Here is a 15,635-nt window from a genome sequence, read left to right on the forward strand (position 1 = left end):
CCCACCTATGAAGTGGTGCTAGGAATCTGCAGAGAACCAGTGGTGAACTCTGAGCAAGGAGGGCTAGATTCTGAGAGAATGCCAAGAATCTTGGAGAAGTCTGGAAATCACGTGAAAACAGATAGGATGTAAATACAGTTTTCTGTGATTAATAATTGGCCTCAGTAATGCAGTTTATGAAGATTCAAAAACAGTTCTGAAGTTAGGTTGGAGCAGAGAGGGCAAGTTACTGTTTCCACGATTTTTTAAAATAAAACGTCAAATGATTAAAAAAACCCAAATTATAATGAAATAGAGAGGTGAAGAATTGACAAAATGGAAATCTTATGTGTGAGAACAGCAAAGGATTCAAACCCACTTGATTGTCTGAGGAAGGAAGGGTTTTCTCTACCACTGAAAACAGCAAAGAGAACAAAACTATTGACTACCATGGAAAGCCAAGTGGCAATTCCAAAGCTATATCTAGCAGCGCTGAGGAAGGGCATTTGCACAACTTATAAAGATATGAGAGGATGAGACTGATGAGAAAAAGTAAAAATATTGGGCAATGAAGAATAGAGCAGCAAAAATTAAATAAAGTCAAAATACAAGCAAAGAAACAAGCAAACAAAAAAAGACGGGGGAGGAAGTAAATTTCAAAGGGAAAGACAAGCAACATACAGAAGTTTAGATAAATCAGAACAACAATAATATGTCAAACGAGATATAGAAAATTTAGCAAACATCTCCAGTCATCACAGTCAAGGCACATTAAAAAGCTCAGAGAGGCTCAAAGATTGAGGGCAAGTCTACACTATGGTGTTACATCAGTGCAGGTGCACCAATGCAGCTGTGCTGCTGTAGCGCATCTGGTGAAGACCTGCTATGCTGACAGGAGAGGGCTCTCCTGCTGACATAGCCCTGGTATGGACTTGCATTGAAACTTGCATCTTAGGGGAGCATGGGGGGGAAGCTTTTTCAACCCGAGCTATGTAAATTAGATCGACTTAAGCGGTAGTGTAGAGCAGTCAGGATGATTCTAGCCAAGTCTATTATCTATCCCATCCCGCCTCTCCCCAAATAAAAAAATTGAAACATTCATACCCTTATTCCAGGACATATCTTCAAGATAAATTTGAGCATCCACTGGCCATGTTTGCATTAGATCGTCTTCTAAAAGAAAAGTAGTGATACATGTTCAGTTCTGATAAACTGGAGAGAGAACAATTTGGTTTCTTACCTATACATTGGTAGTCCCATGTATACACCTGTCATAAACAGATAGTCAAGGGTTAATAGAACAGAAGTACTTCATGTCTCTTTTGCCTGTAAAGGGTTAAGTTCAGTGAGCCTGGCTGTCACCTGACCAGAGGACCAATCAGGGGACAGGATACTTTCAAATCTTGAGGGAGGGAAGTTTGTGTGTGTGCTGTTCGATTTTGTTTGTTGTTCTCTCTGGGGGCTCAGAGGGACCAGATGTGCAACCAGGTTTATCTCCAATCTCTCCCATACAGGCTCTTATAAGTTCAGAATAGTGAGTACTAGGTAGATAAGGCGAGTTAGGTTATGTTTGTTTTCTTTATTTGCAAATGTGTATTTGGCTGGAAGGAGTTCAAATTTGTATTTTGCTGAAAGCATTTTAATTTGTACTTGTATACTTAGGGTGGGAGGGTATTCCCAGTGTCTATAGCTGAAAGACCCTGTACCTATTCCATTTTAAATGTACAAAGATAATTTTTACTGTTTTTCTCTCTTTAATTAAAAGTTTCTTGTTTAAGAACCTGATTGTTTTTTTATTCTGGTGTGAGGCCCTACGGGACAGGGTCTGGATTCACCAGGGAATTGGTGGGGAGAAAGGAGGAAAGGGGGAGAGAGAGGCTAATTTCTCTCTGTGTTAGGATTACTTTCTCTCTCAAGGAGAGTCTGGGAAAGAGAGAGAGAAGGAGGGGGGGAAGGTGAATTTTCCTCTCTGTTTTAAGATTCAAGGAGCTTGAATCACAGTGATCTTCCAGGGTAACCCAGGGAGGGGAAGTCTGGGAGAGGCAATGGTGAGGAAAGGGTTTACTTTCCTTGTGTTAAGATCCAGAGGGTCTACAGCGCTACAAGTACTAAGCTGGTAACTGAGCTTAGAGAAATTCATGCTGGTACCCCATCTTTTGGATGCTAAGGTTCAGAGTGGGGAATTATACCATGACAACACCGTTGACCAGTCAAGTCACTGGACGGCCCACTCATGAATGTGGTCAAAGAAGCATTTCTCTAAAATGGTTTTGGTGCCCATGTCTTTGTTATAAGGCTGAGAATGACTCTCAATACCCCAAAGATGCTTCCAAAAGCTTAAGAAAATATTGAAGGGCAGGATACTGATTTAAATAGGTCATCCACTCACCCTAAAGGATCGGAGGGAGGTTTAAATGGGCAAGCTTTCATTTTTAAGTACCATTGTGACAAGTATGATATAAATGCCCAGAATAACAGATGTATTTACTTTTCTGGAGGCGAAATGCTAGGCCCCTGCTTACTGTTGGGCTTCTGAAAGGAAGACCCAGAATTAATCTTCTTGTCTAGAGAGAGTCAAAGTTTGCTGAGGTCCAGACATTCTTTTATGATATACAGAATCTATCCAAACAGCTTTAGAATGATAGTCCCGGCCTGTACCAAGTGAGATTTAGATGTTCTGATGCTCACAGATCCACATTTAGCAATGATGAAGCACGGCATGAAATGGAATTTCAATCTGACACATCATATTGGAGGAACAAAGACCCTTAACTAGTTTTTATACTTTCCCAGCCTACTTAGATTTGATATATGCAGTTTGCTCAAGGCCTTTAGAGGTTACAACATAAGACATGGCCTGTCACAGAGCTGCAGCTAAAACAACATAATCCCTCTTAAATGGTGGATTTCAGATTCCTATTCAATGAATAAGCCTGAGGCTCTTCTGAGTTTATGGTGTTTACATAACTTGGGCAATGCATCTACTCGCCTTCCTATGGTCATATAGGTAGGTTTCTCTTCAGGGCACTGTATGACTTTGTTCATTTATATTATGTTCCTCAGTGGAAGCAGAGTATTTCACCATCCTCTGAAATGGAGGCCTCGGCCTATCCTTTTCCTCAGGACTTTTTGCCCTTCTATTTGGATGAGAGAAACTGAGGATAGCAGCTTAAAAAAAGACAGTGAAAGGGACTACTGAGAGAAGAGTCCAGGAACAAAGGGAAAACTGCCCATGGAGAAGACATTGAGGTACATCAGGATACCATGGTGCAGGAAAATCTTTCCCAGGAGAGGGAGATAAAGCAGATCCAGGACCTGTGTGGAGCATAAGTGCCCATGGTGACTGTGCACTAGACACAGAATGGACTTGGAGGGAAGGGAGAGAGGAAAATGTATGACTAGCAGGACTTGTTTGGCAGGAATATAAAGACTAAGCCACTGGCAGTAGACACGACAAGGAGCAGGAAGATGACTATAGACATAGTTAGGCACTAGTCAGGATTACGCCATTATTACTGAACGAGCATTGTTTCCTCCACTCGGTGGATGCTTCAGTTAGCAGGCCTGCTACCTCTGGAAGGAAGAGGAGGGCAAAAAAGTGTTCCTAAAGTGACATGTGAGAGGCAGGGCAGGCCTACTGGCAGGCTTCAGTACTTACTAAGAGGTAGAGAACCGTGTAAAGTCACTGCTATAAGGTGGTGTGCAGCCGATACTGTGGAATTATCCCTCTGTCCTATATACTAGCCACCATATATACTTGGTGTTAAGGACATACAAACACTTATAAATGTTTATAAAATACTACAAGTCTTGTCTGATTGTAATCTTATAGCAGGAAATGCTAACAAACGGTTACTTCCAGCAGGAGCTGAGCACACTATGCAGGAAAGCACACCACAGCATCCAATAGCCCAGGGATCGGCAACATTTGGCCTGTGCCCACCAGGGTAAGCACTCTGGAGGGCTGGGCCGGCTTGTTTACCTGCCGTGTCTGCAAGTTTGCCAATTGTGGCTCCCACTGGCCGTGGTCTGCCACTCCAGGCCAATGGAGGCTGCGGGAAGCAGTGGCCAGAACATTCCTCGCTCCATGTCGCTTCCCACAGCCCCCATTGGCCTGGAGTAGCAAACCGTGGACAGTGGGAGCCGTGATCGGCCAAACCTGCAGACGCGGCCGCAGCAACCTTTGGCACGCGGGAGCCATGACTGGCCAAACTTGCAGACACGGCAGGTAAACCAACCCTGGCGGGCTGCGTGCCAAAGGCTGCTGATCCCTGCGATAGCCCCATTTACAGATACTTAAGTGACAGGTGTCATTCATTTTGAAGTTTTACTTTAATCCCAGCTACATACAACTGTATCCATAGTAAGAGAGAAACCAGATAGGAAACTAAAAAAGAACTATGAGGTGGTTAAAAACTCAGACCCCGAAGAAAAGGAGAAAAAGGCAGAGGCTACTGTAAAGTAGACTGAACCTCAGTTCTCTGAGGTGGAGATGTCTGGGATAAAGTAGGCCTACCTGGACCTTAGGTAAGATTGATATGCATGTAGACTGTTGTGTTATTAGTAATTTAAACACTTTTTCCCCCCTTGTATGAAACTAGATGAGGCGATTATATAACATTAATTTGCACCTTTCCCTGTAGATTAGGTCTAATAGGCTAACTCTAGTCTAGTGACCATTTTCTATATAATGGTATTAACGCTTATGATATGAGAGCAATTACTTAAAACTTTTAGAACATACAGAACTATTACATAAGTCAACTTCAAACATTAACTGTATAAAGCAAGCCATTCATAATTAGGATTCTTAATTTGACAGCACAGTAGTATGCAGAGTGGATAAAAATCAATTAAAAAAATTAAAATTAAATTTGAAATCATGACAGCATATATTAAGGCCTAAACTTACTATAATGTATTAAAATCATTTAAATTAAAAAATAATATTCAAGCAGTACATTTGTTGCCAAAGTCTTAAAGAAAGTCAAACCAACGAAATGAAGTCACAGGTTAAGTACCTGGACTTAGAGTTTGTTGAAGTGCTAAACCAACTTTTGACAGTAGTAGCCTCTTCTGCAGTTACAGAAAAAACAGTTTCTTCATTTCAGTTCATTCGACTAGTTCATTCCAAGTTCAGAAACTGATTGGGAGTTGAAAAAGAAAGCAAGTTTGTTTTCCTCTGCCAATATATGAATAAAAATGAAGTGCAAGAGGATGAGATAAGACGGTTACTCACCTTTGTAACTGTTGTTCTTCGAGATGTGTTGCTCACATCCATTCCAGTTAGGTGTGCGTGCCGCGCGTGCACGTTCGTCGGAAACTTTTTACCCTAGCAACTCCAGTGGGCCGGCAGGTCGCCCCCTGGAGTGGCACCGCCATGGCGCTCGATATATACCCCTGCCGGCCCACCCGCTCCTCAGTTCCTTCTTGCCGGCTACTCCGACAGTGGGGATGGAGGGTGGGTGTGGAATGGATGTGAGCAACACATCTCGAAGAACAACAGTTACAAAGGTGAGTAACCGTCTTTTCTTCTTCGAGTGATTGCTCACATCCATTCCAGTTAGGTGAATCCCAAGCCATACCTAGGCGGTGGGGTCGGAGCGAGAAGTCGCGGCATGGAGCACTGCAGATCCGAAGGCCGCATCCTCTCTAGACTGCTGGACCAGGGCGTAGTGGGAAGCAAAGGTGTGGACCGATGACCAGGTCGCTGCCCGACAGATTTCCTGGATGGGCACACGGGCGAGGAAAGCCAGCGACGACACCTGCGCCCTGGTAGAATGCGCAGTCACACGGCCCGTAGGCACATGGGCTAGCTCATAGCAGGTCCTGATACAGGAAGTAACCCATGAGGATAACCTCTGCGAGGAGATAGGAAGCCCCTTCATGCGGTCCGCTACTGCCACGAAAAGTTGGGGGGATTTGCGGAACGGTTTGGTCCTTTCCACATAGAACGCGAGAGCCCTACGGACATCAAGCGAGTGGAGCTGCTGCTCCCTGCCTGAAGAGTGAGGTTTCGGAAAAAAAAACCGGGAGGAATATCTCTTGGTTGATGTGGAAGGTCGAGACTACCTTGGGGAGAAAGGCAGGGTGTGGCCTCAGCTGCACCTTATCTTTGTGGAAGACTGTATACGGGGGGTCTACCACAAGAGCCCGGAGTTCCGACACCCGCCTAGCTGAGGTGATAGCTACTAAAAAGGCAGTCTTCCAAGAGAGATAAAGCAGGGAGCAAGTAGCTAACGGCTCAAAGGGGGGGCCCCATGAGCCGAGCCAACACCAGGTTAAGATCCCAGGTTGGAGCAGGGAGTCGGACGTTAGGGTATAAACGTTCCAGCCCCTTAAGGAATCTAGACACCGTCGGGTGAGAAAAAACGGAGCGGCCATCCCCACCCGGGTGAAAGGTGGAGATAGCTGCCAGGTGGACCCGCAACGACGATATCGCTAGACCCTGTTGTTTGAGGGACCAAACATAGTCTAAGATATTGGCCACCGAAACTTCCAAAGGGCAGAGACCTTTCTCCACGCACCAACAGGAGAAACGCTTCCACTTGGCCGAGTATGTCGCTCTCGTGGAAGGCTTCCTGCTGCCCAAAAGCACCTCCCGTACCGGTGTGGAGCAGCGCAGTTCAGAACCGGTCAGCCACGCAGGAACCACGCCGCTAGGTGCAGCGACTGCAGGTCCGGGTGACAGAGTCCCGTGCTCCTGGGTAATCAGGTCCGGGTGAAGGGGCAGGGGAACTGGGTCGGCTATGGCCAGGTCCAGCAGCATGGGGTACCAATGTTGCCTGGGCCACGCCGGGGCTACCATGATCACGCGAGCCCTGTCCCTGCGCACCTTCAGAAGGACCCTGTGGACCAGAGGGAAAGGGGGAAACGCGTAGTACAAGTGGGTCGTCCACGGAATAAGGAAGGCATCCGCTATAGGCCCGGGCTCCCTGCCCTGAAAGGAGCAGAACGCCTGGCACTTCTTGTTCCCCCCGGACGCGAAGAGGTCCACACGGGGATAACCCCACCTCTGGAAGATGGATAGGGCGACGTCCGGGCGAAGGGACCACTCGTGCGATAGGAAGGATCTGCTCAGGCGATCCGCCAGCGTGTTCCGTACTCCGGGGAGGAAGGAAGCTGTGAGGTGAATGGAGTGGGCTACACAAAAGTCCCAGAGTTGCATCGCCTCGTGACATAGGGGAGAGGATCTGGTGCCGCCTTGCTTGTTGATATAGTACATGGTCGTCGTGTTGTCGGTAAACACCGCGACACAACGACCTTGAAGCTGGTGACAGAACGTTTGACAAGCAAGGCGGACCGCTCTCAACTCCCGCATGTTGATGTGCAACCTCACCTCCTGCGGGGACCACAGGCCCTGCGTTCTCAGGGTTCCCAGGTGGGCCCCCCAGCCAAGATCTGAGGCATCCGTTGTCAGGGACACCGAGGGCTGAGGTGGGTGGAAAGGGAGCCCCGCACACACTACGGACTGGTCTAGCCACCAGTCGAGAGAATCTAACACCCCCTGGGGGATTGTGATCAGCATGTCTAGCGGCTGCCTTGCCGGCCGGTAATGTTCGATGAGCCACAACTGGAGGGGCCTCATGCGGAGCCGAGCATAACCGGTCACAAACGTGCATGCTGCCATGTGGCCTAACAGGGTTAGACATGTCCATACTGATGTCAAGGGGGCTGCCCGCAATCGCTGAACGATCGCTGACAATGCCTGGAACCTCGGCAACGGCAGAAGAGCCCTGGCGACGGTGGCGTCCAGGACGGCCCCGATGAACTCCACCCTCTGCGTGGGGATCAGGGTGGACTTGTCCATGTTGATCATGAGGCCCAAGGTAGCAAACAGGCCGGTGATCACGCGGACGTGGCTGCAAACTTGCAGTTCCGACGTGCCCCGAATTAACCAATCGTCTAGGTAAGGGAACACGTGGATACGACTGCGCCGAAGATGTGCCACAACGACTGCCATGCATTTTGTAAAGACCCTCGGGGCCGTAGAAAGGCCAAATGGGAGGACTGCAAATTGGTAGTGAAGGGGGCCCACCACGAAACGAAGGAAACGTCTGTGGTGTAGCCAAATGGCAATGTGAAAATAAGCGTCCTGCATGTCGAGGGCGGCGTACCAGTCTCCCGGATCCAGGGATGGGATAATGGTCCCCAGGGATACCATGCGGAACTTCAACTTCACCAGGTATTTGTTGAGCTCTCGCAGGTCGAGGATAGGCCTGAGGCCTCCCTTGGCCTTGGGGATCAGAAAGTAGCGGGAATAAAACCCCTTGCCTTTCTCGTTTTCCGGAACCGCCTCTATAGCTCCTTTGTTGAGGAGCGTCTGTACCTCCTGTCGAAGGAATTGCTCGTGAGAGGGGTCCCTGAAGAGGGACGAGGAAGGGGGGCGGGAAGGAGGAAACGATGTAAACTGCAGGCGGTATCCCGTCTGCACCGTACGCAAGACCCAGCGGTCCAATGTTATTTGGGTCCACGCCGGAAGGAAAAACGAAAGGCGGTTGGAAAACGGGGGGGAAGGATCCGTGGGGGAAACTGTTACTGCGCCCTCGGGTGCACCTTCAAAATGAAGGCTTGGGTCCAGGCGGGGGCTTAGAGGAGCCTTGATTCTGCCCCCCTTGGTTCCCCGAATGCCTACGCCTTCCATTCCTGCCACGGCGCCTATTGAGGTCCTGCCGTTGGCGGAACTGGGGGTATGGCCTGCGCTGCTGTTGCTGCTGTGGCCGGAAGGGTCTGCGCTGCGTTTCCGGCATGTGCATCCTGAGGGAGCGCATAATGACCCGATTGTCCTTGAGACTCTTAAGTCTGGGGTCTGTCTTTTCCGAAAACAGGCCCTGGCCTTCGAACGGGAGGTCCTGGATGGTATGTTGGAGCTCCGGTGGAAGGCCAGAGACCTGCAGCCAGGAGATACGGCGCATCGTTACCCCCGAGGCGAGGGTGCGGGCAGCCGAGTCTGCAGCGTCCAAAGAAGCTTGCAACGATGTTCGTGCAACCTTCTTGCCCTCGTCTAGGATGGCCGCAAATTCTTGGCGGGCGTCTTGCAGCAGCAGCTCTTTAAATTTGTCCGCTGCCACCCACGAGTTAAACGCGTACCTACTGAGCAGGGCTTGTTGGTTCGAAACCCTGAGCTGCAGGGCCCCAGCCGAGTAGACTTTGCGTCCAAGGAGGTCCATACGCCTGGCCTCCCTGGATTTGGGGGCTGGAGCTTCCTGTCCATGACGCTCCCTGTCATTCACCAACTGCACCACCAGGGAACACGGTGTCGGGTGGACATGGAGGTACTCATAGCCTTTAGAGGGGGCCATGTACTTCCTCTCGACGCCCCTCGCCGTAGGGGGGATGGAGGCCGGTGACTGCCAGATAGTATTGGCGTTGGCCTGGATCGTCCTAATGAAGGGTAGGGCGACCCTGGTGGGAGCATCCGACGAGAGGATGGTGACAATCGGATCCTCGATCTCCGAGACCTCCTCGGCTTGTAGGCTCAGATTCTGAGCTACTCGCCTAAGGAGGTCTTGGTGCGCCCTGAGATCCAGCGGGGGGGGGCTACTGGAGGAGGTGCCAGCCACCGCTTCATCAGGGGAGGAGGATGAGGAGACCCCCGGCAAGAAAGTGTCCAATGGGGGGTCCCCCTCGGGCCTCGCCTCTGTCTCAGGAGCCAGAGCGGAGTCTTGCTGCTTGGACCCTTCCTCTCCATCCGGGGAGGGAGGGGGGTGAGACAACGAGGCTTCCGGCACCCTGTGCTCCGCCGTCGCAGGCCTAGCAGGAAGCTGTTGGGGGCCCTGGGCTTGATGGTATGCCCACGGGGTCCAAAACCCCCACTGCTGCGGGCCTTGGTCCTGTTGCGGCGGGTCTTGGAAGAGCGCCGCCTGCCGGTCGGTGCCCAGCGCATACCCGCTGTCTGTCTGCGAAGACACCGACGGCTGCCTAGAAGGCCACGGCGGGGCCGACCCTGGCTGGTAAGGGTCTGCGCGGGTCGGCAGCGAAGATGTTCTCGGTGCCGGGGATCGGTACCGGGAGTCATAGCGGTGCCGGGATCGGGTTCTGTCTCGGTGCCGGGATCTGGACCGGTACCGGCCGCTGCTTCGGTGCCGGGATCGGGACCGGGACCTGCCACCGACGCGGTGCCGGGAGGTCGACCGGGACCGGGACCTGCCACCAGCTCGGTGCCGGGAGGTCGACCGGTGCAGCGAGTGACGGCGGGACTGGCTCCTGGAGTCACGGTGCCGGTATCGGCGGCTGGAGTCAGACCGCGACCGTCTGGAGGTCGATCGGTGCCGCGAGTGCGACCGGTACCGCCGAGGGGAGCAGTGCCGGGACTGCGAGCGGCGGTGGGATCTTGATCTGCCGTGACGTCGGGACCTGGACCGTGAGCGCGAGTCCCGAGACGGTGCTGACATCATGGGCTTGCCTCTAGATGCGACCCGCACCGGAGGTACCGGGGGTGGCAGCTGAGTAGGCTCCGTTAAGGCAATAAGGTCCCGTGCCGAGGCGAAGGTCTCCGGCGTGGATGGGACCAATAGCTCAACCCCAGATCTTATGGGGGAGCTTGGCGGCACCGGACTCGACGGACCCGCCGGGCCCGGAGTCGACGGTGCCGGCGGCGCCGCGGCCGATGTCGAGGCTGGGCGCACCAGTCGGGTCTGCCTGGCTGGAGTAGCAGACGCTGACGGTCTCGGCTCTGCACCCGGTGCCAGAGAAGGTCGGTGCCAGGGAGTCTTCCCGGTGCCGGTGCGATCCGGTGCCGGCGCCGAGATCACGGCCTGCGAAGCCGCCGGGTCAAGTGCCGCCTCCATGAGGAGAGTCCGGAGTCTTTGGTCTCTCTCCTTTTTTGTCCTGGGCTTAAAAGCCTTGCAGATGCGGCACTTGTCCGATCTGTGCGATTCCCCCAGGCACTTCAGGCACGCGTCGTGGGGGTCGCTGGTAGGCATAGGCTTCTTACTGGCCGCACACTGCTTAAAGCCCGGCGAACCAGGCATGAGCCCGGTGCCGGGTGCCGGGAAGGGCTACAGCCCCCGGCGAACAACTATTACTTACTAACTATACTTAACGATCTAACTAACAACTATAACAATAACGAGAGTTAACAAGGAGAGCTAGGGACGTGGAGGACAGCTATGCCGCGCTCCACAGTTCCAACGACCGACACGGCGGTAAGAAGGAACTGAGGAGCGGGTGGGCCGGCAGGGGTATATATCCAGCGCCATGGCGGTGCCACTCCAAGGGGCGACCTGCCGGCCCACTGGAGTTGCTAGGGTAAAAAGTTTCCGACGAACGTGCACGCGCGGCGCGCACACCTAACTGGAATGGATGTGAGCAATCACTTGAAGAAGAACTTTTATTTCTAAAACCTTAAAGGACATAGTGTACAGAAAAAGTATCAGTGCAATATACTTATTATAGATAATACTTAATTTAATAAAATCAATTTTAAATGCAGAACATGTTTTGAGAAAACTACTTTTTTTACTTTATGTATCCAGCACTTAAGATTATTTTATTTAACTAATAAAAATTTATAAAATGCTGTTTTTGTGCATTTTAATTTAATTTAAATTTCCATCCAAGTGCATCTCGACACAAATATGGATAAAAATTACCTAATAAATAAAAGTGTCATTCATTTTCTAACAATATACAATCATAAAAAAGTAAGAATCTGAATAAATGTATGTTAATCCAAAGAATTGCTTAAATACGTGTGTATATCCTCCTGGTTAGCAAAAAGAATTATCAAATTTAGTGTAAAGGGTATGTGTTAGTGATTATAGATGAGACTAGTGAGAATGAACCTCTCTTTAGGAAAATAATTTAAACAATACAAATGTAAAACAAGATTAAATGGATGATTTAAATAATGGTTTCCTGCTTGCTGATTTAAATCATGATTTAAATTGGTGACTTAAATCAATCCCACTCCCAGTGGTACATTATATTGTTGTAGCAAGGGAACATATGAACCAATTATATATGCTTGAACCTATCAACTAGCAGTCAGAAATTTCACTATGGTTAACATTTGATCATCCAAAAGAATATCTTTGAACAAAAGTTGTTTTTTTTTTTTAAATTGTGGATCTACCATGTTGGTGTCAGTCTTATATACATAACACAGCAGTTAGCAAATATTAATTTATCAGTAGTGAAATGAAACACTTATTTTAACTGCCTTTATATATTAGTGAAAATGGTAATTAACACTGGACATTAAGAATTGTTCTTTTTAAAAAATGCAATTTATTAATTAACAGCCAGTTAGTATAAAACTGGCCTATGTTCTAGGCTCTCTTTTGCAACTAAATTGTGATTCTAATTTTACTTGAAATATCATCTAAGTTAGCTAAATGAAGGCAATTAAAACAAATCAGAGAACTCGGAGATAATGAACGGATCAATAAAACCTCCTTGGCCTAGCCTATCCCAAATACATACAGTACATTAAAAAGAGGTACAGATTAAAATAAAATTAACCCACACACTTCTAACACTTTGCTGCTATTAAAAGAGACACACAAAAGGAGTATGAGAGAAAAAGATAACTGAAAGATACCTGTCAACCAATCTTTCTTATTCAGAGTCAGATTCTAAGGCTAGCAGGAACCATTGTGATCATCTGGTCTGATTTCCTGTATAACACAGGCAACAGAACTTCCTCAAAGTAATTCCATGAGCGTGCTAGGTATCCATCCAATCTTGATTGAAAAATGGAGAGTCAAAATTTGTCTTGCTTCAACTTCCAGCCATTGGAAGGTATTATACCTTTCTCTGCTAGACTGAAGCACCCATTATTAAATATTTGTTTCCAGTGTAGTGACTTATAGACTGTGATCAAGTCATTCCTTAACCTTCTCTTTGTTAAGCTAAACAGATTCAGCTCTCCGAGTCCATCACTATAAGGCATATTTTCTACACCTTTTATCATTCTTGTGGCTCTTCTCTGAACCCTCTCCAATTTATGAACACCTTTATTGAACTGTGAGCACCAGAACTGGACACACTATTCCAGCAGCGGTCACACCATTGCCAAATACGGAGGTTAAAAAACACATCTCTACTACTACTTGAGATTTTCATTTATGCATCCCAGGATCGCACTAGGTCTTTTGGACACAGCATCATATTGAGAAATCATGTTCAGTTACTGTTGTCTTTGCTCTGAATTAGCCAAATAAAGGGCTAGGGTAGTGCTTTTAGCTAGAACTAGTCACACTATGGCAATGAGCATTCTTTTGCTCATTTTCTTCCACCTACTCAAAAACTGTAGTGTGTCTAAAATAAAATGCCCAACATAAAATGAAAGTTCAGTATTGTCTCAATTCATGTGAAGTATATTTTAACGTTACTTGGGTTCTGCTCAATCCAACTTACAGACTGGTAGTCATAAAAGCATTTATTATAACGGAAACCATGCATATTTCTGGCAGCAACAAAAAGAAAAAAAGTCTTCATCAGTCTCTTCTTTGCCGATTCCTGCGGTAGTGACTTGGGAGAAAAAAAACACCTATTTACTTTCTTATTCTCTTTCATGGGACAAGAAAATGACTTCACTATGAGGCCTCTACTCTTAGAGGTGGGGTGAGAGAAAGATAAACTTGTGAGGAAAGGGGAGAAAGTTTCAGAGGGCAGGATAGGTCCAACTTCCCCTCTGCAGTGTAGTGAGGAGGCAGAGAAAAAAAAGTTACCTTAGGCTGTGGAGGTCCCACCATTTCCCAGCTTCTGTTGAAGGAGGAGACAAATTGGGCTGAAAAAACAGGCCACCCTTCAAAGATTTCATGAAGGAGTGCTCTATATCAGGACAAGTTTCTCATACAAACCGGAATGCGAATGGATGTAGTACTTCACAGGGAGCACGCATGAGGGAGGGAGAGGGCACATGCCACCATGAAGGGGATTTCAACACACAAGCATGGACAGGGGCAAACCAAGGGAGAAACAGTGATGTGGGGGGAGCACAGTTTCTCTCACAATCCCCACTATGCTTCCTACAACACCTTTGCTGACTTTGGAAATGGGCGAGAGACTGAGGAAATCAGGCCACTTGCAGACCCTCTAACTCAAATACTCTATAGGATGGAGCCTGATGTCTAGAATTTCAACTATGCTTTTCCTGTTCACTGCTGCAATTGAAAAACTTCAGTGGGCCAGATTCATCCTCAGCGTACTTCCACCAAAATCAACAGTTACAGCAGGAAATAATTCGACCCATTATCATTAAAAGTCATTCATAATATGATGCTTGACCTGTAATTAGCTTTAATAATGGATTTGATAATCAGGTTACCTTCAAAAAAGTTAATTTTCAGTTAACATGGTCTCTCTGTAAAGCTTTCAAGCATAACATACAACCCAATACACATGCTATCACTTTATTTTGTAAGCTACAATTATTTGCTTGTCTGTTTCTAACAGCAAACATTTTTTTTTCAAAATTGAACAACACTAATTTAATCTCTAAATTTCCCCGTTCAACATATTATCCAATCTAAAATGTTTTAATACAGCATAAATGGATTTTTGGACTTGGCCGGTTATTAATTACAGAAAGTGAAGGCTGATCTGAGTTTTGCAAATTTGTCTGCAAGATTATTAATCTTGCAATATCCACAGAGTCTGTATTATTTAATAATAGCTGTGTGCCCATCTTTATTATTTTAACTTGCATCTTACAACTCTCCACAGCTACTGGTTGATGAGAGCTCGTTTTTATGGATTGGGGAGATAAAAAGGTTATTCAAACTGATATTCATACCAGAAGTTAGCTCTCTGTTTTGTATGCTTAAATAGATATGTATATACATTTGACTCATCAAGTTGTTTAGATCTGCATATTTTGAGATACATTCCTGAACGCAGATACAAAATAAGATGATCTGGTTTTCCACAGTTACTTGAAAACAATCATTAAATCTTTAGAAGTACAGGCCCCATGACCTTGTGTTCTATTGCATTTTTCTGACAAGAGGTGAAAGGATTCTGCAGATCCATTGTCTCGACTGTAGGATCTAAGAAAACACTGGCAGGCTCATCAGAGAGGTTTATGAGCCTGCAATTCAAGGAGATTAAAAGGAAAATCTACTGAGATTCTTTAAGGCTGCAGAATAACATCAAATAACTATTAGCAGCTTGCTTCAGTAAAGCTTTACTAGAGCTCTTGCTGGGTCATTCACGAAATTTAAAGGAGGAAAGGTTTTTAAGCTTTTCTTAGGGATACAATAAATATTTTGGTTTTTTTAAACAAATGATAAATGAAAATCCAATCTTTTTAAACTACTAAGAAGAGTTAAAAATTGCAATACTCAGTGATCAGTGTTCGAATTTTTTATAACTACAGTTATGAAGAAAAATGGTACAGCTTATACATTGCCAGATTGAATACAGTGTGAAATACCTAGCGGGCCTCAATAATCACAAACTTAAAATAAGTCACATTGGTATTCAAAACTTTGGTACTGCTAGAGGTGGAAGCTTTTGTGGGGTTTTTTTTTTTTAAGCACACCATATATTTATTCTTTTTCACGTACTTCTATGGTTTTTTACTAACCGGCAGTCTGTTTAATTTAAAATAAACATTAGGAAGTGTTACAAAAATACATAAATGTGATTTCAGTAAAAGTTTTGAGGAAAGGAGGGTGCAAGTTGAGAATTGTTCCTAAAAGTAATAT

The 15,635-nt window shown here is 47.0% G+C and overlaps 1 protein-coding gene across 9 annotated transcripts in view; it reads right to left on the minus strand.

The window, feature by feature from the left end:
- Nucleotides 1–15,635, minus strand: part of DNAJC24 (DnaJ heat shock protein family (Hsp40) member C24) — an 87,323-nt gene that overhangs the window by 20,665 nt on the left and 51,023 nt on the right. For 7 of the 9 annotated variants that reach the window (XM_050955190.1, XM_050955183.1, XM_050955189.1 and 4 more), the window contains one exon: nt 1,084–1,152. In XM_050955190.1, the coding sequence (XP_050811147.1) occupies nt 1,084–1,152 (69 nt within the window). Of the gene's footprint in view, nt 1–5; nt 101–1,083; nt 1,153–15,635 lie in introns of all 9 variants that reach the window. The other 2 variants (XM_050955191.1, XM_050955192.1) reach the window with 1 other exon arrangement.

Source organism: Gopherus flavomarginatus, chromosome 5, assembly GCF_025201925.1.
Source record: "Gopherus flavomarginatus isolate rGopFla2 chromosome 5, rGopFla2.mat.asm, whole genome shotgun sequence".
Classification (NCBI taxonomy): Eukaryota; Metazoa; Chordata; order Testudines; family Testudinidae; genus Gopherus; species Gopherus flavomarginatus.